Here is a 25,651-nt window from a genome sequence, read left to right as displayed (position 1 = left end):
TGAATCGGGCGCAAGAAGATGAGCGTCAAGTGTGAGAGGGGGGAACTGAAGGGTCCATGGGAAAGCCGGCATCATAAGGTATAAATGGACTTCCGATAAGCACTAGCTATATCAAGGTACATACCCGACCCATCTTGCATACTGTTATTGACGGAAAATTGAGCTTGGTAGGTCTGCCCCGGATGGAACATGGGCTTGATGAGTTATCCTGTTTCCTCTCCACACCACGATCTATCTCGTCTGGTAGTGGTAAGGCATCTCAAGATCAAGTCTGAAATGGCTCAATTTATAGTAGCCAGACTTTCGCATCAAAATCATTCGTCAAAGATGGCAGAACATACCTCACAACAGTCGCCATTTCACTCGCTTGGCCTGGTTTTCACCGTCCAATCTCATCTTTACCAATCCAAACGAGGGACCAAGAGCTTCCTCCGCTGCCAACCTCATTCGAATCTTACATTACACATTCAAATCATACTACCGAACGTAGCTGACCTGCCAAATGAGTGAAGATACCCGAGCCAACTGATGCTCTCCGTTCAACTGACCACTCCTACTCATAATCCAACTCTACTGAACCCCCTGAAGAATGCCGCGCACAATTCTTGCGGCACATCTAAGCTCCTTAACAAATGCCCGAGTCCGCTCCTGCGAGCCGCCTGTCAAGGAAAAGCGAATTCTACAGCAATGACGAGTTAGAACATCCCATGCAGCGTGGACTGGGGTTGCTTACCTGTCCTTCTCCGGGACCAAGATTGACCAAAACCCGTCAGTATCCGCCATGAGGTGCACAAAGTCTTGGAACATGATGTCTCCCTCCAAGCCGTTGCTCTGGGCAAAGACGGGCGGGTGAGGCCTGCCGAAGAAGACGTGCTCACCCAAAAAGCGTGGCTTGGGCGTGCTGCTGGCCTCGGCGGGCCAGAGGTAGCTTAGGACCTCGAAGAGGCGCAAGTAACTCCGGCCGTTCAGCATGGTTTGCATGTCGACGTTCATCTTCTTCGTCGCGGCCGACAACAGGGCGGCTAGTCTCCCCGCCTGCTCGGACTCCTCTCGGTGCCGGTACGCCTGTGTGGCCGCATCGCAGAAGGCAACGACGGCCGGGACCGCTCTCTGAACAGCATCGGATCGGCCGGTGTGGAAGTGCGCGGCGCTGGTGGGTTCCCAGGACGGCACGTTGTGTCCGAAGAACAGGCGCAGCGCGAGCTGGAACGTGATGTCCACGACGCCCTTGGCCGACACCCTGGACCGCACGAGGAAGTCGGTCCCGAACTCGGTGAGCTCCTCTCGGACGTAGGTTGCGACTGAGGTGTTGTCGACGTATTGTTTTCTCACGAGCCCGATCCGGTTCTCAACCTCGGGCGTCGTCTCGAGAACAAACTCGTGCAGCGCAATGTGGGACGAGGAGTTTCCGTTCAGTCTGGCTGGGCTCTCGGGCAATGGCTTGTCCATGGCAGCCGAGAGCCATTCCAGAAGACGGGCGGGGGTCGTGCCATCGATGATGCCGTGCTCGGTGATCTGGCCGGAGCGGCCGTTGGATGTCACGTAGAACTGCAACACCTTGTCGAACCAGCGGTTGGATCCGTCGCCGATGTAGCCTTGTCGAGCAATCTCCTCGCCAGTCTCTGGGGAGCCATCATCCAGGCATAGAACGCACATTGCAGAGTCGATGGTGTGGAAGTACTCTGCGTTGGCAGCGCTCGCCGTCGCCAGCTTTTCTCGCATCTGAAAGGACTGTTAGTATTCAGTGCAAGAAGTGCATGAAGGACACTTACAACAGCCCACGAGTCTCTATCATCTGTGGTCAGGATGCTAGTCCAGAGGTGGTCCTGACCAACCTTTGAGACGATTTCTTCAAAGGTCGCCACCAGATCAGAGAACGACAAGTCTTGTCCGTCCCGGTCCTGGAGCATGACCTTGAACAAGTGGCCTCTTCTTAGGACGGCGATGTGATCGAGGGCGTCTTTCTCGTCCGAGTCGAAGCTCTTCATCGCGTCGCACCTGAGCTGTGGTATACGAATCGAGTTGAACAGCCAGCCCCATCTCCACGTGCACTCTGGTCTGCCCGCGACCTCGAGGGGCTTGACTTTTCCGGCCTTGACGGCCCGCTTGAATGACAAAGAAGACGCGATGATGGTGGCGGCACGCTCGGTCTGCGACTGAGGAGTCTTCGCGTCGCGGTGTCCGCCCATAGTGCTGGCATACGGGGCGATTGGGGACCTCCTGCACAACCAGCGAGCGTCCGTGACGATCTCGTTCAACCAGCCATTGCTCTTGTCATGGCCATGCTTCTTGACCAAGCCGTCAAGAATCTGTCGAGCAGGGCCGTCGGGGGCTCGGAGGGCTTCGATGTCTTGATGGATCTCGAGAAGTTGGTCAGGGTCGTAAAGATGCTCGTTCGCTTCGAGCCAGAAATCGAGAGCGTCGTCCAACTCGGGAATTGGCTGGACAGGCAGCTCTGCGCTCAACTTGCAACAGTCGTATCCATGCTGACTGGCATGTTCACCTGAGGCTTCGAGGCTCGTGTCATCTTGACCGCCGTGATGATTGGCGTCACCATTGCCGGCGGCCATCTTGCCATTGACCCTGCACTTTAACTCCATTCTCGATACGATGAGGTTGGCGAGCGCCATGATGCTTCGCGCGCCACTCAACTCGGACGTCTGCAACGGCGCCTGGAAGGTGTGTCGAACCCAGTTCTTGAGTTCGATGGAAACCAAAGAATCCAAACCGAGCGTCGCGACGGGTTGGTCGTCCGGGACCTCGCCGCCCAAGAACGCGGCAAACTTGTCGAGCAGCGCCTGCTTGACGATCTCCTCGGCCTCCGCAACGGTCTCGACCTCTTGGACCGCCTGGGTCGCGCTGGGCTTCGCGTTGTCAACTTTGGTATTGTTGGCCGTGCCGCCGCGCCTTCTCTTGCTGGGAACGTGATCAAAGAGGTGGTCGTTGAGGACCTCCGGTCCCATGCCGTCTTCCATCGAGTCGCGGTCGAAGGGCATGATGCACTGCGAAGCGCCATCGATCCGAGACTGGTCACCCATGGCGTACTCGATCGTAGCGAAGAACTCGTCGAGCGTGACCGAGCCGCCGTACCGGATAAAGTCGCTGCTCGCGCGAGCGATCTGATCTGAGCCTTCGACGGCGCCGACGTTGATGGTCATGTAGTGGGTGGTTCCCGAAGCTCCCACACTCGAGGCGTGGGCTTGTGCGAAGGCGTCTTGGAAAGAACAGCCTGCCGCGTAGTTGCTCTGGGTGGTCAGGCCGATCTTGCTCGTGACGGAGGAGAGCATGATGAAGAAGTCGGTCGTCTCAGGGGAGCAGAACGCCTTGTCCATGTTGAGAGTGCCTTGGACCTTGGGATCCACGGCTGTCCTCCAGTCTTCATGCTTCATGTATTCGAGGGGGTGATCGCAAAGAACTAGTGCCCCCTGGATGACGCCCTTGACCGGTGGTAGCTTGCGAATCTCTTCCCTGGCTGCAAGCGTGCTTCTCTCGTCTGTGATGTCGCACTTGAAGATGTGAAGTCTACCACCCAGCCTGACGATGGTCTCTTCGAATGGCGCCCGTTGCTGAGCGTCGACGTCTCGTCGTGTCAGTGCAACAATGTGTCCTGCCCCCTTCTCGGCCAGCAACTTGCTCATCTTCTTTCCAAGATCGCCGAAACCACCGCCGATGACATACGTCCCCTCTCGATGCAACCGAAGCGGCTTTGGCTTCGGCTTGGTTGCTTGGACAATGGTGTTCTCATCGGCCACCAACACCAGTTTTCCGATGTGCTTCCTCGTCGCGATGAGACGGAAACATTCCTCGATGCGACTCATGTCGTACGTGGTGACCGGGTACACGGGCTTCAACAGACCGTTTTCGATCATGTCGAAGATCTCCTTGAGCCCTCGCGTCATGTACTCCGGACGGAGCCGGTACATGTGTGAGGTGTCCACGGCCGCAAAGGTTGCCTGCTTCTCGAAGTTGGCCATGTTCAGTTGGCTGCGGGCGTATATATCCGCCTTGCCGATCTCGAGAAACGTGCCGAACGGGGCAACGCAGTCCCAGCTGTCCATCAGGAGCTGGCCGGAGAGCGAGTTCAGGACGACGTCAACGCCTGCGCCCTGCGTCGCTTTCATGATGTGTTTCTTGAAATGGCTAGAATGCGAAGAAAATATCTGGTGTTCCGGCACACCGTATCGATCCTGGATCAGCTTCTTCTTGGCGATGCTGCCCACGGTGGCGAAGATGTTGGCCCCGACCAGCTGCGCGAGCTGGATGGCAGCTTGGCCGACACCTCCCGAGGCCGCGTGGATGAGCACACTCTGGCCTTTCTCGAGCCGGGCACAGTGCGTGAGAGAGTACCAGGCCGTGTAGTAGATGATGGGAACGGACGAAGCGTCGACGAAGCTGACGGAGTCGGGTATCGCGACAACTCCGTTGCTGTTGACGCGGACCCGGTTGCCAAAGGCCGCCACCATCAGACCGACGACTCTATCGCCAGGCTTCCACAACGACTGGACATCTGAACCGACTGCGGTAACGACACCGGCAACCTCGCCGGTCATTGCAGTGCCGGGGGCCATCTGGCCCAACGCGATGAAAACGTCTTTGAAGTTGAGGCCGTATGCGCGAGCTTGGACCTCGATCTGATCGGGACCCAGGGGTTCGCTCATCTTGTCGTTGTCCACAAAGCGGATGGTGTTGAGCAAACCGGGCACCCGAACGTCAAACATCAGAGGCCGGCCGTCGTCGAAGTACTTCCAATCCACGAGTGTTCTGGAGCCTTCCTCATCGTGACTTTCATCGTTGGAGCTCTCGACGAAGTCTGCGAAGCGGATGTCGGGTACAATCCTGGGAATAACGAGTTTGTCATCGCGGATGGCGTATTCTGTTTCTACCGCTCCTCCCGAATTTGACCAGAACGACGAAATGGCGAGGTCTGTTAGGGCTTTAACTACGTGATGTACGTCTTCGCTGGAGGGTTGAATCTGTTGCTGCACATCGACCGTGATGAGTTGGATCCCGGGGTTCTCGCGCCTGAAAACCCTAGCCAGCCCATTGACGATGTTCTTCCGGGATTCGCTCTCAACCGAGGCTTCAGTATCTTGGAAGCCGACCCACAAGATGTTCTTGGTCTGAAGCAGAACTTGCTTAGTCCACTCGAAGGTTTCGTCCTTGGGATCTAGGAGGACAGGATGAGAGGCGGGGTCGAGAACTATCAACAATCGGTCTGATTCTGCGCCAATCTTGTCGGCCACGGGGCCGCCAGTCTTGCTCGAGACTTCCTGATTGCACTCAACGCCTTGCTGAAGCAAGGACTTGCAAAGGAGATCCTGGAAAGCAATTTGAGCTGGGTCTGAATGCCTGAGCACCACACTAGCTCTCAAGCTGGTGTCCGTAGAATCAACAGCTTTGCTGACGATAAAAGTGCTGATATCCCTAGAACGGCCAAGATGAGCTGGAATGGCCAGGTTGGTGCCACTGAAGCCATGGCGCTTCAAGAGACTGTCCCACTTAGGAGTGGTGAGGACTGGCCCGTCCTTTCGTCCGTCTTGAGACAACCACCAGCCCTCCAGTGTGCCGAAGATACCGTTGTGGGCGGCAGAGAGACGCGTGAGCTCCATGAGAACAAGCCGACCACCCGGCTTCAGCAGCTTGCGAACGTTGGCCATCGTGTCATCCATAGAGGGTGTCGCGTGCAACACAATGGAGGCAACGATGAGATCAAAGCTTTGGGCAGTGAACCCCTGAGAAAGCGGGTTGCTTGAGATATCCAACGTCTTGAAGTCGATTTTGTCTGCCCACTTGCTGAATTTCGCACGCGCCCGCTCGAAGAATCCCGAAGATATGTCGGTGTATGTGTAGTTCGCCAGGAGAAGCTGGCCGTCGCGCTCGCTCTTCTCCATCAGCGGCATCGTAGCGCCGCCGGTACCAGCACCAATCTCCAAAATCTTCATGTTGGGATCCTTGTGAACGAGAATCTGCATGTACTCGCCCATCTGTGCATAGTGGCAGCTGAACGGGGCGTAGTCGGAGTACAGCCGCCCGAGCAGGTTGTCTTCCACGAGAAGCTCGAGAGGTTCTGCCCTACCCATGAGTATGTCGATGTACTGCGGCCCGAGACGGGTCAAGGTGTGGCCCAAGATATTGGAATCACTGGCCTGTGCTATGGTCTCAGCCTCTTTCTCGGGAGTCATCCCTTCCAGAAGCGGTCTCGCGTCGACTTCGTCCCATCTGCGCATCCAGTCGAGGAGCTGCGTCAGATGAGGACTGCTTGCCTCGGAGACTTGGTCTTGACGTAGACGCTGAACTGCTCTGCGGATGAAGATTGACGCGACTTGATCGTTGAGGTGCAGTTGCTCTTCGGCAGGCTGCGTTCTGATCGTCCCGTACCCGACGTCGAAGAGATCGCGGCTGGAAAGATGGTCCATGAAACCGGTTTGTGTGATATAGTCGACATCGGGCTTCCATTCCACCAGGTAGCTCGTTTTCTGGCGAAAAAGATTGTTGCTTGAATCGGCATTGCCAACGGCTTGTGGGCGGATGTCTTTGCTCGTGACCACAGGTCGGAAAGTCCCATCCTCAAGTTGTTGATACGCGCAGAAGTCGACGACCGCTTCTCGTCGGCTTTCCGGGACCAAGTGTAGGGCCACAAATATCTCAGAGCCGGGGTTGCTGGCCATATCGAGAGCAATAGACAACTCGCCGAGCGTCACGGGCATTATCGGGGCGACGACGCACTCGCGGCGGAAAACCACGGCTCCGAGTTGGATGATCGCGTCGAAGGCTGTGGGGTGAATGGTGTGCGGCTGCATGTATTCGGCCGGCATCTGTTTCGCGACGTCGTCGATGACGATTTTGGCGAAGCCGTGGTTCTTGGAAACGCGAATGTCTTTGAGTCCTTGAAAGCTGGAACCGTATTCGTTCCCGGATGCCGCAAGCTCACGATATACCTTCGCGGTGTCGATCGGCTCGAGACAGGCGGCCCTGACGTGCTCTAACACGGCCGCCGCCGCCGACTTTGTGAGGTGACCGAGGCCATCGTCGCTGGTTCCGAGAACTTCCTCGACCGCAGGCTGTGCCGCTCCGAGTTCGATGTCCAAGGAAGCCATACCAGTGCAGTTCTCGGTCCAGAGGTCGTTTTCAGCGTCGTAGGACAGGATGCGGAAAGACTCCCACGTACTAGCCATGTGCTGACGCTGCGGGCTGATGACAAGCTGCATCTCAACTTCGCGACTCTTGTTCTCGCCCTCTTGATGAACCACGACCGGCTTTGCGAAGGAGACATCGCGAAAACTGACGCTTTTGACGTTTCCTGGGGTCTTCCGCAAATACGCTAGTTGTTTCATGGCCTCGATGACCATTATCAAGTAGCCCACGCCGGGGAAAATGATGAAGCCTTCTACAACGTGGTCCTTCAGCCATGGAAGGGATTCAATGCTGACGTGGTGTCTCCATCGAGGTTCGTTGGCAGAGCTGTGGATGTCGTACAGTCCGAGAAGATCATGGCGAGGGAACGGGCGCAGGCGGTTTTCCTTGCTAAGCCTCGACTCGTGCCAGTATGTAGAGCTGTGATCCCACAGATATGCTGGAAGGTTGTCGACAACTCGTTGGCGAGGCTTTGAGGTAAGCTCTCTGTCCATGTTTGTCACCGCATCTAACTTGGTCGAGTGTCCGGCCTCAAAAGCCCTACCAGCCAAGGCCAGGATAGTCTTCGTAGCACTCTCGTTGCGGACCAGGCAAGAGAGGTAGGTGTACTTGAAAGCTGCTCCTGAAGAGGTCTTGAAACCGCCCAGAGACTGTCTCAGCGGCCCGGAGAGTGCGGAGTGGGGTCCGATCTCAATGAGGATGTTGCTGGCTGTAGAATCAGCGGTCGAGAGGTGCTCTGCGACCGACTGTGAGGCCGCGCTGAACTTGACTTGAGACACCAGGTTGGAAACCCAATAGGAAGGTTTAAAGTCGGAGAGTTTCCGGTTACCGGTGACAGAAGAGTAGAAAGCAATCTTCTCGTTGGGGGCATTCCCAGACATACCGGCCAAGGACGACAGATACGAATCGGCCACCGTCTCCATGTGATGAGAGTGGTAGGCTGAATCCACTTTGAGACGTCTATTGAAGACAGATGAAGCATCCAGGTTGGCTTGGAGCTCTTCAATCGCCTCCACGTCTCCGGAAATTGTGGTGCTTTCGGGGCTGTTCACACAAGCCACCACAATCTTGCTGCTGCTCCGGCTGAGCGAGTTGATTCTCTTCTGCACGGCGTCTTCCCCTTCCCCCACAGCCAGCATCGTACCAGCTGTTGCGTTGAGGCTTCTGGCTTCAGCGGACCAGATGCCGCGATTGTAGGCAACCGAGATAGCGTCCTCCTTCGAAAGGGCACCCGCAGCATAAGCGGCGGCGATCTCCCCAGAGCTGTGACCACAGACGGCCTGGGGATGAATGCCGAAACTACCGAGTAGATCGACAAGTGCAATCTGGATCGCCGTTGTAGATGGCTGCGAAAATCTGCTATCACCGAGGCGTGTTGTCTTCATGTCGCGCGACAGCTCGTTGAAAAGGTTCCAATCGCAACCAAGATCATTCAAGATTCGGTCGCAGGCGGCCAGCGAGTCTTGGAACACCTTTGACCCCGACAAAAGCTCACGGCCCATGGCGAACCACTGGGCTCCTTGACCGGTGAAAACAAAGGCGACCCCGACATCTTGTGCAGACTTGACCAGGGGTACTCTCGGATCTCCCATGGCCATTTCAAGCTCTTCGGAGTTGGACACGACGGCACTGCAGCGCCAGGGAAGCTTTGAACGGCGGACGTTCAAGGTGTAAACAAGGTCGTCAAAGGATGTCGAACGTCCCAGGTCTGATCCCAGCCATCGCCGCAAGTTGACGATTACACCCTTGAGTGACGACTCTGAGTTTGCGGAAAGAACAACAAGTCTCTGGGGTGTTTCGTACGGTTTTCCCACTCCGTTGACGCCGTTGGAGAATCCATTGGATATAGGAGTAGGGTCATAGGCCTGAATGATTACGTGGGCATTGCTCCCGCCGTACCCAAAACTGTTGAGAGAGGCGCGCCTGGGTCCAGTGTGATCTTTGGGTGCAAGAGGTTCGAGCTTCAGCGGTATCTGACGACAATTGTCAGCAAAGTCCAAATTCAACATCAGAAACTTGTTTGCCAATCGTTCCATGCCTACGCGGCTGACTTTGGCCGAAACTTCGAGGCTTGACAATTCTTTACTTACTCTGATGCCCCTTTCCGCGAGGTGAAGCGAAGGCTTTGGGTTGATTAAGTTCAGCTGCGGAGGAATCTGGTTCTTTTTCAACACCATTATAGCCTTCAGCATGCCGGCTATGCCGCTGGACGACTCCAAGTGGCCTATGTTGGCTTTGATACTGCCCTAATAATTATAATTAGCAAAGGTTGACAGAAAGTGAGCCTGCGACAGCGGCAGTGGAGGGTTTCACGAGACTTACAATGGGCAAGTCAGCCTTGCGGCCTGCCTCACGGCCAAAGACCTTGGATATGGACGAGACTTCGGCATTGTCACCTGTATAAGTTGTCAGTCAGTAATACTCCTCATGTTGAGAGATAACTGCAACTTACCAGCCGCAGTCCCGGTTCCGTGGGCCTCCACATACAGAGTCTCTCGAGGATCCAGACCAGCATTCGTGTAGACCCTGCGGGCTAGAGACTCTTGTGCGTCCGAGTTGGGCAAGAAGATTCCACCTGTCTTGCCATCATGATTAGAGCCTGATTCCATGACAATCGCATGAATGGCGTCTCCGTCGGCGATAGCCTGCTCAAGCCGCTTCAAGACGAGAACGCCAAGTCCCTCGCCTCGCGCATAGCCGGCGCCACGATCATCAAACGTGTAGCATCTCCCATCTTTATTAGTGAGGTTACTAAACGAGCCAGTCAGTGAAAAGTATTGGAAATGTTTGGGACTTGAAACACCTACAACATGGTCATCGACTGGTCGGGGGTCAAAAGCAGTTGGCTGGCCCCTGCAAGGGCGATCGAAGCTTCGTTTGCCTTCAAAGTACGACACGCTTGGTGCACCGCCACAAGGCCGCCGGACTGGAAACGTTAACACGTATGATCCTAAAAGCTACAGCGCCGCATTACTTACACATCCTGTATCTAAGGTGTTGGAGGTGCCTTTGAGATCCAACAAGTACGAGATCCTGTTGGCTAGAATGGCGTCACCTGACCCTGTGCTATGTTGTTTGTGCATTTGAGACGTGTCTCGATATCCCATTCTGTCATAGTCTCGAGCAAACATGGCCATGTGAACCGAAGTGTCTGAACCACGAAGGTCTTCGATCGGGATGCCGGCATTCTCGATTGCCTCATACGTGACCTCCAGCAGAAGCCTTTGCTGAGGATCAATTCCCGGAGCCTCTGCCCCAGGAACACCGAAAAATCGGGCGTCAAAAGCCGAGATGTCCTGATCCAGGAAATATCCATGGCTGAAGTTGATGGCCTCCTTGGCGTTTGTGTCCTTGTGGTAGAAAGACTTCCAGTCCCATCGATCCTTTGGAATTTCTTTTCGTCCATCTCTGCCTTCAGCTAGCATAGACCATAGGCTTTCTGGATTGTCAGCCCCTCCGGGGAGACGGCAGGCCATTCCAATGATGGCGATTTGGCTATTGGCACCCATTTTCACTTGCTGAACGGCGAAATCTGATGTGACTGGACGTGTAAGAGGTGAATGACAGAGAAAGGCTTGTATCAGAGTTTGGTTTCGCTAATAAGATGTAAAAGTCCCCAAGTCAATGGCGAAAGGTGATGCAAGGCGGCATCACCGACTGCTTTGAAACAGGTAGTCTCGTATGTGACGACCGACGCCTTTGATAGGTGGGCTGCTGTAAGACCAGTTTACCACTTAGGATTCACGATAGCTGCGAAGCAGTCCAGAATAGACCCCCGGCTATGTCATGCATTAGGAGCGGGCCGTTGCCGACTCCATTGCAGGGCTCAGTCCGCAAGCTCATTAGTGGAGCAAAAAGTACGACGCTGACAGGTTACTTCGGTTTCTGCAGCTTAGCTCGTTTTTTATCTTGCTATCCAGACACCTCCTCCCTCTGGATCGGATATAGAGCCGACCGATGACATCGGCAGCGCCACGATGGAAGACAAGGATGTTCGGGACGGGGAAGACAGCGTTGCAGGGCTGGACAGCTCGCCATTGCAGCTTACTGGATGTGGGTTTTGCGCGGCAACGCAACTTACTGGTAGCATTACGGATAGAGGTGGCGGATATCCGACTTTATCCACCATGGGGCCTCTCCAACCTGGTTACTGTTGTCAGTTCGTCTAGGCTCCAGCCTTCCATCGAAGAAACATCTTGGCGAACTACGCGATATTTTGTGGGTTTTCCAAGTCAGTCAGTCCGAGTGGACGAACACAATCGACGAGTTGCTGGCTCTTTTGTGGGTCATTTCACTGGTTAGTCCGAAGGCATCTCGTAGATTCCGAGGAAAGTCGAACGAGACACGCATACGAATACAAAAAAAGGCGAAGAACCCGATGAAAGGTACTCCAGGTTAAAGATTCCTCATGCTCACATCGGATTGGGATCTCATCCAGACGGAGAAGGCCAAGACTATTCCCCACTACGAAATATTGCCTCCGCTAAGCTCACTCCCATTTCTTTCTGAAGAATTGATTGATACTCGGTTGTATCGGCGACAACCCGTCGGGAAAGCAGCTGGTTGATTACGTTGACATCCTCCGAAACACCCACCCTCCAAATTCTTCTACAATGGAACGAATTGACATTCATTGCCATGCCGTACCTGCGGGGTATCGTCAATATGCGCTCGATAACGGTCATGAGAAGCCCGACGGGATGCCAGCCCTCCCTGTAAGTGTATCCCGTCTTACCTGCTGCTTGACTTTCTAATCGTCTCAGGACTGGACTCCGGAGGAGCACATTGCGTTGATGAAAAGTTTGAACATCAGCAAGTCGATCCTCAGCATAACGTCTCCGGGGACACACCTTACTCCGAACCAGGACCGACATGCTGCAGGGATGACTCGTCAGACCAATGAGGAGCTTGCTGCCATTTGCAAACAGCATCCCTCTCACTTTGGGTTCTTCGCGTCTTTGCCACTGCCTTCCGTCCAGGAGTCCAATGCAGAGATCGACTACGCGCTAGATGTCCTAGGTGCAGTAGGATTCGCGGTCATGTCTAACGCAAGTGGGGTTTATCTCGGAGACAGGGCCCTTGATCCCATTTTTGAGCGGCTCCATCAGCGGAAAGCCATCCTCTTCATCCATCCGACTACATGCAACTTGCTAAGCGCCGGTGGCCAGGTGCAACCGATGAAGCCGCTCGAAGAATACCCTCGCCCAATGATGGAATTCATGTTTGATGAGACGCGCGCCATAGCCAACTTGCTCCTCTCAAGCACGGTATCCAAGTACCCCGGCATCACCTTCATCATGTCTCATGGGGGCTGCGTGCTGCCCTCCATTGTGGATCGCATCGGCGCCTTCGCAACTTTCAACGGAGGCGAAAACAGAAGTGAGGAATTCAGGGGCTTACTTCGAGAAAGGTTCTTCTTCGACATGGCCGGCTTCCCCTTCCCGGACCAAGTCCATGGGCTGCTCCGGACTCTGGGGCAAGGTGGAGAACGGAGACTTGTCTACGGAAGTGACTATCCATTTACCCCTGGAAAAGTCGTCCTAGACTTGGGCGCCAAGATGGACCAAGGATGCAAGGAGCTATTTGACGAGAACCAGAGACAGGCTGTGTATTCGGGCAACGCAGAAAGAATGCTCGGACAACTCTGATGGCGTGCTAGTTACGGCGTGTCAGTAGTGTATTTCGGCGACTTCTGCACCGGAACCTCCGAGGGCCACCTTCTCCTTCAAGTTAGAAAACACGTATTGTTGATCGTTGTAACTCCGATGTGACCGTCAGCTCCGTGAAGTTGCGGTCCGCTCACTGCAGCAGACTCCGGCCCGCGTTAAAGTGTTGAGTTGCAGTGACCCCACGTCAAGCATGCAGGGTCAGGTAGGACCCATGTCTTCAGCAGTATGGCAAGAGACCACAGTAGTGCTGACCTCGGTGTGGTGGGGTTTGGCATCGTCACTCCATGAACCAATCGACCGCAATCGGTCGCGATAGCTTAAGCATGACCTCGACTTTTGGGGGACTTTGCCAACCCCAGAAAGCGAATATCCTGGAATTCATGCTTTTACGCCAATCCTCAATTTTATGGACGGACGCAATCGGCCTGATGCCACTTGAACTTGTTTAAGCTGTCTCTACTCGTTTCCGGAGCCGACATACATCATACAAGACTCTTCGGAATCGAGACGTTTCTAAGCGCCAATATCAATGTCTAAGTTGAAGGAAAACTACTGGCTGCTCTTCGGAGGACAGGGTTCACCGTCTATCTTTTCTCCTGGAGCGTCCGCGATCGCAGAGGAAGACGCTCAGTTGTCTCCTGCTGGCAGCATCCTCTTGTCAAAATGTCATGCAGCTTTTCTGCAAGAGGTTGAGAGTCTGGACGCCGGATCTCGGGAGGATCTTGGCATCAATTTGACGTCCTTCTGCTTTCCGCAGAACTTGATCAAGCCGGATGAACGTTATCACACACACCCAGTGCTTCAAGCAACCACAATCTACCTTTGTCAACTTCTCCATTACCTCGCCCAGTCGCAACGTTCCAATGAACCCTTTGAAGCCTCATTCGACAGAATCAGAGAGACCACAGGCTTCTCTTCGGGTTTCATCACCGCCGCCGTTGTTGCCCGATCGTGCAGCCTCGATAATCTCGTCGCAAATGGTGTTGAAGGATTTAGGCTCGCATTTTGGATTGCTTGTCGCTCTCACTTTCGGAACCTGAACGCCAATTCAAACTGCTCTCCCGATAGCAATGGAGTTAGGGGAAACTTGGATGCAACATGCTCTCTCGTTATCCGAGGTCTCTCATCGGCTCAGGTGGAAGAAAAGCTGTCGAAGCATTGCGCCACGCGGTTTTCCAGCTCGGGCTCATCGTACCAGTCGACTTCACAAAGCCTTCATGTTTCCGCCGTCTTAAGTCCCAGCGTTGTGGCTGTCTCTGGTCCCAAAGAGGAACTCGCTGCATTCGAAGCTGAAGGCGTGTCTGCCTTTGCAACAAAGTTTGCCCATGTAAATGGATGGTACCATGGAGGCAATCAACTCGAGGTTGTCGTTGACGAGGTTCTTGAAGATGCTCAACGTCGAGACATCGTTTTCTCTACCTTGTTTGCGCCTATGAAGCCCCTCCGATCAACTTTTGACGGGACATTGATTGACGCATCAAACGTCGACGCGGTCGGTTTTCTGCAACTGCTGGCTCGACATTTGCTTGTTCACTGCGTGAATTGGCACGACACAGCTACTCAGATCACTGCAAGCGTTAGAGAGTTACTGAGGGAGGATTCTGCAGCATGCGTCAAGCTACTGTCTTTCGGGCCATCGTCTAAATCCTTGTTCCCAATCTTTGACCCTCCTGATGACAGGATAAATTTCATGGATCTTTCGTCGTTCAAAGCAACTTCGACGACTCATTCAGTTGATGACCATCCGAATAGCATTGCCATCGTTGGGATGAGCGTCAAACTCCCCAAGGCTCAGGACAGAAACGAGCTTTGGCAGATGCTCTCCCAAGGAGTTAGTGCTGTACAGGAGATTCCGGAATCTAGGTTTCAAATCTCCGATTACTACTCCGAGAAACAACCTCATCATTCACGGACAATGCCCATCAAGCACGGCGCATTCCTCAATGACGCTTATTCGTAAGTCTCATCGCCTCTCATCGCCTCTCAGCCTTTCTTATGTCCTGGCTTGAACACTTAAGACTTATGAGTATTTGCTCATGTGGAAATGCACCACTCATCGTCGTCTTCTCTGGCAGTCCTGTAATGGTCTCCGGCTTTCACTTTTCAACCAATCAGACCACTAACTTCCGATTTGCACTAGATTCGACAACAGTTTCTTCAACATCTCACCCCGAGAGGCGATTTCCATGGACCCTCAACAACGACTTCTACTTCACGCAGCGCAGGAGGCCCTCGAAGATGCCGGATACGTCGGAGATTCGTCACCATCCTCTCAGAAAGCGACTACCGGTTGCTTCATTGGCCTTGCCACGGGAGACTACACTGACAATCTCCGCAACGACATCGACGTTTTCTACTCTCCTGGAACCCTGCGAGCCTTCCATAGCGGAAGGATTTCCTTCTTTCATGGCTTCAGCGGTCCCTCAATTGTTACTGATACGGCATGCTCCTCGTCAATGGTCTCCTTGTACCAGGCTTGTCGAGCCCTGCAGACAGGCGACTGCACCACCGCAATAGCAGGAGGCATCAACGTGATTTCTAGCCCAGATGTAAGTATTTTTCCCCAGATAAACCTAAGAAGGCCTTACTTACACATGTCAGATGTATCTTGGGCTGTCACGAGGCCACTTCCTCAGTCAAACTGGAGGCTGCAAGCCCTTTGATGCGGCTGCAGACGGCTACTGTAGAGCCGAGGGATGCGTCTTGTTTGTCCTTAAGCGGCTTTCAGATGCTGTGGCAGAAAACGACAACATCCACGGCGTTATACGGGACGTTATGACGAACCAAAGTGGCAACGCGCAGTCTATCACGCATCCCCACAGCCCAACCCAAATTGACCTGTTCCAACGTCTTCTTAACCAAACAAAGGTTGACCCCAGGTCCGTTAGTGTCATAGAAGCGCATGGAACAGGTACTCAGGTCAGTTCGCATAGCCAATTCAAGGCACAATGACAATCAGCTAATATGCTTCTGGACCTCAGGCCGGCGACACTCGCGAGATGGAAAGTCTTCGGCACGTTTTTGGCCCGTATCATTCGGTGACAAATCCCATCGTTGTCAGCTCCATCAAGGGTAACGTAGGCCACTGTGAGGCTGCGTCTGGGGCTGCGAGCTTGGCCAAATTGCTGCTCATGCTGCGTGAAAAGGGGATCCCACCTCAAGCCGGGTTCAACACCATCAACCCGCACTTCTCCGACCTGGAGAACTCTGGATTCATCATACCGAGACGAATCATTCCTTGGAATCACTCTATTTCAACTCCGAGAAGAGCTATGCTGAGCAACTTCGGCGCTGCCGGATCGAACGCCTCTCTCTTGTTGGAAGAGTGGATCCAGCACTCAAACACGGAGACGCGAACTCGAGACCGGTCCAGCTATGTTTTCCGAATCTCTGCGAAGTCTCAAACTGCCCTTCAAGCGACCGTACAACAATATCTCAAATTCCTCGGAGAAAGCCCTGATCGGTCATTGCTGAAGGACGTCTGTTACACCGCAACTGCACGGCGTCAGGCCTATGATTATCGCATATCCGTTTCATGCAGTTCTGTAGAAGAGCTTCGGTCCAAACTGGAGACTTGCGAGGCTTCGAGCCCCCCTCCTGCCCTGTCTGCGTCGGCCACCGTGTTCTGCTTCTCTGGGCAAGGCGGCTTCTACCGCGGCGTGGGAGCTGAGCTCATGGAAACATTTCCATCCTTCCGGGAGTTTGTGTCGAAGTGCGATTCGATCATCAAAGGGCTGGGGAACGAAAGCATCCTTGGTATGTTCCGCAACGACGCGTCCAACGATCAGTCATTGGGGAAGTCTGAGCGCATAATTGCCGAACAATGTGCCTGTGTCGTACTGGAATTGGCGCTGGCAAGGGTGTTCATGTCATTTGGGATCACTCCAGACTATGTCGTAGGACACAGGTACGTTACTTCGTCGCTCTAAACGTGCAAACTTGCTGATCTCTAGATCTGATTAGTCTTGGAGAGTATGCCGCTTTGTGTACAGCTGGTGCACTTTCATTGGAAGACACTTTACGTGTCGTGTCATCTCGGGCGAAAATGATGGCATTGTACTGCGAGTCAAATGCTTCCGGAATGTTGGCATGCAGCATGTCGCCAGATCGCGCCGGGAATTTGATCTCGACGAACCCCGCCTTGTCGGAGTTGACTGTGGCATGCCTCAACAGCATTGACGACTGTGTGATCGGCGGGCCATTGGACCAGATCAGCGAGTTCCAGGGACACTGCAAGGCGTGGAAGATTAAGACAAAGGTTTTGGACGTTCCGTTTGCTTTCCACACCAAGGCTATGGATCCAATCTTGGACGATCTTGAGGCACTTGGGCGGTCGATCGGCTTTGCGACGCCTACAGTTCCCATCATTTCCAACGTATTCGGATGCTTTTTTCAGGCAGAGCATCTTACTGGAAACTATTTTGCGCTCCACGCAAGGGAGCCGGTGCGCTTTTCGGAAGGTCTGTTGGATTTACAATCAAGCGCCCCGCTTCACAACGCGCTATTCCTCGACATCGGCCCTCATCCCAGCACAATCCCCATGGTTCGGAGCTTGAATCAACATGGCTCCTCCACATATCTCGGAACGTTGCAAAAGAGCCGAGAAGCGTGGGAATCGATCAGTGCGACCCTAGCCAACATATCTCTGCTGAAGATACATGTCAACTGGCGCGAGGTCTTTGCTGGGACATCTGCGAGGATGTTGTCCGGTTTACCTGGGCATCCCCTGAAGGGCCCGAAATTCTTCGTCCCTTATCGGGAACAACTCCAGAGTGTTGAACAAGGCGAGACATCATTACCGTCTCTTCGCACAAAGACCAGATTCAACCTATTGCCATGGCTGAAGCTTCAGCCGGCTCCGAGCGATACATTCGTGTTCGAGACGACGTTACAAATTCTGGGTCTCCTTATCTCAGGGCATGACGTCGGGGGAACTGCAATCTGTCCGGCTTCGCTCTTTCATGAGCTTGCTTTGGAGGCAGTCGAGACAGCTATCCCACCACTCGTCAGCCAGACTTTGGTCGTCACCAACATGGTCTTTGCCAGTCCTCTGGTCTATAAGCCGTCAAAAGAAGCAAATGTTTCTGTGCACTTGACGAAGCATACGTCAGACGGCGGCGCAGACTTCAAAGTTTCTTCAACTTCAGCTAGCGATCCAACAGAAAACGTTCACTGCACCGGTGTCGTATCCCTACGAGATCAACACGTATTTGACTCTCAGCAGATCAAAGATGCAGCGCTTATGAAGAGACAAAAGCAATACTTTGACACATTTGGGAAAGAACACAGCAGCATTTTCCGAACTCGGGTGCTGTATGAAGTTGTCTTCCCACGCGTGGTTCGGTACTCTCCCGAATACCAAAGCATACACTATCTCAGAGTGAGCGACTCGAACCTGGAAGGCATCGGGTCGTTCAAACTTCCTCAAGAATCTGGGACGGGCTACATCTCGCACCCTGTCTTCACGGACTCAATTCTGCACACCGCTGGCTTCATTGCAAACACCGCGGTTAAGGACGAAGATGTGTGCATATGCGCGCGAGTTGACGCAGTGGAGATATCCTATCGTGACATCAATTTTGGAGGCACCTTCCAGATATACTGCAGTCTTCTCGAAGTCAAGGGTGCTTTCCTCGCAGATGCCATCGTCATGGATACTTCCGGGCAAGTGATTGCCGCCGTCAGGGGCATGGAGTTCAGGAGACTTCGTTTGTCTACGTTCCAGCAGATGCTGGCCCATAAGTCCACTGAAGCTGACAATGAGGTTTGCGCTTCATCAGGAGACAATCTCCAAGTTCCAATTGATTTGATAACTCCGAGCACAAGCACCAAAGGCACCAATACCCCCCCTGAGTCACGCACCAGGTCCACCCTAGACGTTGACATGGCAATGAAAAAGATTGTCATGGACGTTGGTGGCTTCTCCATTGAAGACATGGATTACAACAAGCCATTAGACGAGCTGGGGATTGACTCTCTCATGCAGATCGAGATTGCATCCGGACTGACGCGAGCATTCCAATTCGCAGACAAGATGAATCATCGTACTCTGTCGCAATGCGAAACCTTAGGGTCCTTGGAGATTGCTTTGGGGCTTATGCTACAGTCCTCTGTGGAACCTACTTCCGTTGTCGAAAGCCCCAAGATGGTCAACGAACAGCCTCCACGTTCACCAACTCCAGCCCCGTTGACCCGGATTTTGGCTGACAGCATCGGGGACAATCCAGTTGCGCTGCACACATCTCACCGAGAAACGACGCCGCTGTGTTTGTTCCATGATGGGAGCGGACTGATCACCACGTACGCCAGGCTAAGGGGTTACGATCGCGATGTATTCGCTTTTTTTGATCCGTCATTCGGGAGCACCAAGAAATGTTACGAAACCATACCTCAGATGGCTGAAGATTACGTGTCTCTCCTGTCAAAGTCTACGCATTTCCCATTGATGGTCGGCGGTAAGTTCAGCTTTCCAATCACTTGCGCACCAGCTAATCATCAAAGGGTGGTCTTTCGGTGGGGTCGTGGCGTTCGAAGCAGCAATACAGCTGCTTTCCAAGGGGTTCGAGGTCAAGGGCCTGGTGTTGATCGACTCGCCGAGTCCCGTCAACCACAAGCCACTCCCGAAGGAAATTATTACCAGCATAACAAGCTCCAACAGATCAGATGGCCAGCCCCAGGAAGGAAAGCATAATGCTGCAATAGAAGAAGAATTTCAACGGAACGCGTCTCTTCTCGAACGCTACGGTGCAGATCCATCTGCAATGACACGCATGCCAGGCTTGAAAACCGTCATGCTGAGAAGTCAAGACGTTATGGACACTGAGAGTCTTGTGGGTTTGCGTTACGACTGGCTGAGCAATCAGAATGACCGAGATGCTTCCATCGCCGCCTGGGAGAATCTAGTTTGCGGTCACATCAAGGTGCTTCCTATCCCAGGAAATCATTTCGAAGCATTCAGCCCTGCAAACGTTAGTCCTCAACCAACTTCCACAATAACCAATCATCATAAAGCTAACCGATTTTAGATTGCCGAGACTGGTTCACAACTTTGGAAGGCCTGTCAGCATATTGAAAGTTCCTAGACACAGACGGGCATAATCGTACGAGCGCTTTCCACGCATCGACACATTTCACATAGAACAAAACTTTTACATAGACAACAAGCACTTTTATTCCAACATAATCCTTGAAGTTGGTGATCATTCGTAGTCTGCTGGAAATTTGTGTTGTTGGAGTTTGTATCAACGTCTAGCAGACAAAACATAAAAGGCTGGTTTTCCTCATTCACCACACTTGCGCCCCTTCGATATGTGGTCAAAATGATATTACCGTCGATTAGGCAGTATGGTCGTTCTTACTAATCCTCATCTTAATCTCTGAGGACGTCTTGTAAAGATGCCCGAGCGCGCTCGTGTTCATTTCTTCATAAAGACACCCACGCTTGGATTAGTGTTGCATTCCGCTGAGGATCAATTTTTTCTATACTGCGTAGGTCGAAAAGTCAAAGTGAGATCACAACTACATGTATCTATGTCGTTTCAATTCATATCCAAGGCTCCGTATGTCACGAAGTGGTTTGTATAAGTATGCCATGTTGCTATTGCGCCAGATTCAGATAAATTATTTGGACGACAGTAAAAGTCTCAGGCCTATAACGACATAGACCCACCATCAGCCTTGCCAAATGACTTCTATCAGTCCCGTGGCCGGGCCAAAGTCTGCTGCTTTGGAAATGGGCTTCATGGCTCTTATTTTGAATCTCGGGTCAGCCTGCTTGAACAACTCGATCCACTCAGCTCCCTCTCGCTCGCGGCCGTGCCCCTGGGTAAGCATGAGCATGTCGAAAGCCCTGTATCACAAATGTTGTTAGCTCCGATCGACGAGCACAAGCCAATAACCACACAGAAGGCAAAAATCATACCTGACCATCCGTTCAGCCATTAAAGACATAGTTCCCGGCTCAGGGACCAGGCTGTCTATGACGATGAGTCGACAACCAGGCTTCATCAACGGAATTTGGTTCCTGATGATGCGAACGCAGTAGTGATCCGGCCAGTTGTGGAAACACTGTTTGATCATGTACGCGTCCGCCGCCTGGGTCTGTGGCGTGAAGAAGTCGTACGGCATAAACCTGATCCGACCCTTCAGCTCGGCCGGAACGGCAGCTTCCGCCCCGGCCATCATCGGGGGCAAGTCCTGGACGATGAAGTTGAGATCGGGATACTTGCTCGCCAAGTGTATGGCATCAGCACCCCGCGAGCCACCCACATCAACGACGGTGCCTTTGCCCAGCGAAGCCCACAGCTCCGGGTACACGAGGCTCACTCGCGGGGCACTCTCGGAACGGTTCGCAAAAGACATCATCGCCTTGGCGAACTTCTTCGCAAACTGGGGGTCCTCCTTCATCGCGTCGTATCCGCTTTGCTCTTTACCCTTCAATATGGCCATTGCCGTGTGGCTGGGCTCTTGATCTTTGAACTTTTCGAGAGCATCAACGGTCCTCGCGGCCGTGCCGAAGACATGATCGCCGAGCAGCCAGAGCCCGTCCGCCATGGAAGGTTCTTGGACCAGTCTCTTGGAAGCGAGAGAGTGTGCGACAAAGCCCGGCCGAGGCTCACAGAAAAGACGGTGATAGACCATGGCATAGCGAAGGATACGACGGATGTCCGTTTCATGAACATCGCAGAGATGAGCCAGTTCGGTGAAGCTTATTTCCTTGTCAAGCGGGACCTTGTTTGGGATATCCCATCTCGAGATGGCCTGCAAACTAGTGCCATACGCCTGAGTATGGGGATTGACTAGTCAGCCACGGGTCAAGGGAGATGAAAGCTCGTCGGCCTCTGGACTTACAACAGGCCGAAGAATGGCTGCAGGACCTTGCAAGAGATCAAACAACTCTAAAGTGGACTCTAACACCTTGACACGAGCATTCTCAGCTGATTCTGCGTCGATTTTCAAGTTTGCCGGTCCGTCAGCGTCGAAAGACGGGCTCGGGAGATCATTGGCTTTAAGGTAGGAGTCCACAATCTTGGTGTTGCTGAAGATGGACTCAGCGAGCCGAGAAATGGTCGTGGCGGCGGCCATTGTCGTTTACTTCTGATTTCAAGAGCAAATTATTGCACCCGAAATGATCGTAGTAACTAAATTCAATGATCTCTACGTACAGAAACTGCAAGGAAGTGACGTGATATATGAAACTGCCCTTTCGTCGGTGCTCCCTTCGTACACCTGCGCACTCAAGTATAGCCTTGGATTCCAATGGTTCAAGCTGACCTCACGACATTGGTTCTGGCCACAAACGTCGATGCCAAGTGATTCTCACGTCACATATAGAGGACAGATGCATATTGTCGCTGAAGTAGGCCGAAGAATCGTCGGGGACCAGGGTCCTGGCCTACACAACCCACAAGTCTTCGGCGACTTGTCTTGATGTTGCATTGGTCCGTTTTGGGCTTTACGAGGTGCCGCACACCGCATTTAGGCGGATGCCGCAGGCACATCCGCTCCGTTGAAATGCCTCCTCAGCGGCTTTCTGGGAACCGGGAACCCATCTGATCTAAGCCTTATCAGGGACATAGTAGCCCACACCGTGACGGCAGACTCTGGAGGGTGTTCGTAGTAGTAGCTATCGTCCTATGTCTCGGTGAGGGGGACAGGCGGCCCGCAGTTGCAGCGCCAAGCGAATCCTTCAGGATTACGCCAAGGAATGACGGCGGCAAAGCATGCGGTAAGTCGACAACCACATCTATGCACACGATGCTCGTCGAATGAGCTTAATCGCCATGTGTTGTTCCTTCGCTGGTAGTCTTAATTTCTGCAGAATGATCGACTCAATGAGACTCTGACATCAGAAACAAATGCCGCCGATGAGCTAATTGACTCAAATTGGCGGTAGCGGACTCCTCTCCTGTGGTCATCAGATGTCTACATGTGATGTGACTCCCCTCCCTGAACCTCCGGATGACTTTATGACTTTGAAGTGTTGTTCAAAGAGGCGTAACCTAAAACTCGATCAAACCATCAAATGACATGGGTTGGACAGGATCGTATCTCGACTAGGGCCGACAGGCTACAGTAAGTGGCGGCTTCAACGCGCGTAATCAAGCAAATCGGCAGCCGTTGCGGACTTGCGATGATGTGGGGGTCCGTCTCTTCGTTCACTTCGTCCCCACGCATCCACATCACCCTGCGCGATGCTGGGCACGTTTCGTCGTCGGCCATTGAAAGGCGAGGTTGTCCGACTCAAGTTATTGACCGGAGTGGATACGTCGCCATTAGTTCGGCCGTTTTGGAACCAATTGAAGCTCATGGTTGGATCGCTCGCACTTTACGATGGGACGGGTGTATCCGAGCTGCATACGAGAGTAGCGACTTACCACAGATAGCTATCTGAGGCGGCTTGGTGGCGATGCGGGCGCTAGGTCACGGCACCCCTGGAGGCTAGACAAACGTGATGGATCACGGAAACAGGTGGGAGGTTGCATTGGCTGACCGCAGCGAAATCAAAGTCACTAAACACTCTATCAGACCATTGAAACCCGAATTAGCGTTGCCAATGCTGACGTCCTGTCGAGAGTCTGGAACTCCCGCGTCGGCAGCGGAGTCTTCGTTGCGATGTGTCTCGCCGTTAATTACCGATATGTGTCCCAATTTCATGTGTGATGTGCCCCCAACAATCCTACAGTGATCAGTAGCTATCGTAATACACACCCGACTCTCGCCTCTCACCAGAGGCACCGACGCCGATTTCCACTTCCGATGGTTGGGACCTCAAACCAGACTACCGGGCCCGTTCGGGCATCATGCGATCGTTGCCACCAAGACAAAGTGAGGTGTGACTTTGACGGAGCCTTGGTTTGTCACCGATGCCAGCAAAGGAACATCGTGTGTAAGCGCAGCCGGCCGATGCCAATGGGCCGCGCTAGGGGCTCGAAACACAAACCGCGACTGCAGCTGGATCGGGAAAGACCAGAGGGAATGCATGATACGACTATCCTGGACTGTCCGGTCGAACTTTCGTCGCTCCTGTTCGCGAATTCCGAGTAAGTCTCCGCGAGTTTGACGAAGCCCTCGGACGAAAGATGGCGGTTTTCCTTAGATATTGACACACCTGATCAGGGACAGTTCTAGAGGTGGCGTGGCGTCGGGAGAGAATTACTTCCTGGGCACCTTGACACCAAGTCAGAGTAGCTCCCATGCTTCGGACTTGAGATATGATAATTCGAGGAAACATCCTCTTGACTGTCAAGAGCAAGAATACGGCCCTACGGAGGCCAACAGTCTGGAACGACTCCAACCGAATCACTATCCTAGTCCTCGCAGTTGCCCATGTGACGAGGTGCTGGGGGAAATGCTTGCTGCCAGACCGCTGGCCAGCACGCATAATCCGAAGGCCACTTCAGCCTCATTTGAGCAGATAATGGATTGGAATAAGAGCGCTCTGGGTGGTCTTCGACGCATTGTGGCCTGCAACGAAACCCACGGCAGCAAGCTGGCTTCCCGGTTTCTTCTGCTCGCCCAAGTAATATTATCCATGTGCGATGAAGCGTGGTGGAGTTGGTGTGAGTCTACATATCACACGCGGGTTGACAATACTTCTGGGGACTTCCGCCAAGGCTGGGAGACAGGAATCGAAAGTCATGCGATTGACCAGGAAGATGTTCCATTCCTGCGGACCCAACTGGTTTCATTGCTTGTCCAGAAGTTACTAAAGGTCCTGAATCAGACGGAGTTGATTGGTGACGAGGGGGACTTGGATCGCTTGAATATCGAAGTCTTGCAGGAATCGGCGTGGAGACTAATCGGGAAACTAGAGCGTAGGAGAACATAAACACATGGTGTATGTAGAGTACCACCAATCATGAAGCGTAGTCCCCGGGGACAGAGCTTGTTCAGACTGGTTTAGAGAGCGCCGGCTAGAATGAAGATTGTTAAACTGGCCTGTAAGCGGGGCTGTCAATATGGCTGCCTCTGACGGCGTGAGGGTCCGAGACAACACGAATGTTGATGTCTGACTGTGTCAAAAGCACGGAAGGCTCCGAAGATGCATCGGCGACTTGAAAGGCCAAGAACCGTTGGCGGTGCCAAGTCACCGAGTCTTAGGGGTTCCTCCGTGCAACCAGGTGTTCGGTTCGCCTGATACCGCGTGTCTGGTCGTCTTGCAAGGATCAATGACAGGCTTCGTGTTCATCCGATGTTGTTATCGCATTAGGCTATGTTAATATTGATGTTGTCCATGTCTCGAGTGTCTCTGACTATATTGATACGAAATATCTCCCATCAAAGCAGAAAGTTGGTTGAACAATACCTACATTGATACCTTTTGACCGTTGCTTCCTTCAGCGCATCATACAGCATGGCGTCGGATCAACTCTTGTTTTTTGGTGACCAGACTGTTGAAACTGGTCCCTTCCTGCGCGACCTTTCCCAGAAAGCGAAATCCTCGCGGAATCTTCAGAAATTCCTCCTCGATGCAGGCAACAACCTCCGGACACATGTGTCGACCCTCGAGGAAGGTGTCAGGAAGTTGATACCAGAATTTCACACCGTCGCGGAGCTCGCAGAGGCCCGAAGCGATCCGGCTGCGCAAGCAATCTTGTCACCGGTCCTGCTCTGCATAGCACAGCTCGGCGATCTCATTCAGTAAGTGGTGGATTCAGACAACTGGTTTGTAGAGGAAAGTGCTAAAGCCTTTTGCGCTCCCAGCCGCACTGAGAAGACCCCAAGTCTCCTCCAATCTAGCAGCGATGGCCCAGGTCCGGCACGACACTTGGTTGGCTTCTGTACGGGACTTTTGCCCGCCGCAGTTGCTGCAGCTTCGACTAGCCTGGCCGATGCCACAAGGCTTT

General features: G+C 53.3%; 1 protein-coding gene across 1 annotated transcript; it reads right to left on the bottom strand.

Moving 5' to 3' along the window:
- Nucleotides 1-570: 570 nt before the first annotated feature.
- AFT9-1 (Highly reducing polyketide synthase AFT9-1) lies at nt 571-10,643 on the bottom strand (the record flags this gene model as incomplete). The annotated part of the gene is made up of 8 exons (XM_036633773.1): nt 571-679; nt 734-1,722; nt 1,773-9,107; nt 9,225-9,380; nt 9,457-9,530; nt 9,587-9,885; nt 9,942-10,060; nt 10,113-10,643. The coding sequence occupies 8 exons, from the start codon at nt 10,641-10,643 to the stop codon at nt 571-573; spliced, it is 9,612 nt and encodes a 3,203-aa protein (XP_036500934.1).
- Nucleotides 10,644-25,651: the final 15,008 nt, after the last annotated feature.

This window comes from Colletotrichum siamense (genome assembly GCF_013390195.1).
Source record: "Colletotrichum siamense strain Cg363 chromosome Unknown KSG_Cg363_contig01, whole genome shotgun sequence".
Taxonomy (NCBI): domain Eukaryota; kingdom Fungi; phylum Ascomycota; class Sordariomycetes; order Glomerellales; family Glomerellaceae; genus Colletotrichum; species Colletotrichum siamense.
This window is presented reverse-complemented; position numbering and strand designations above follow the sequence as displayed.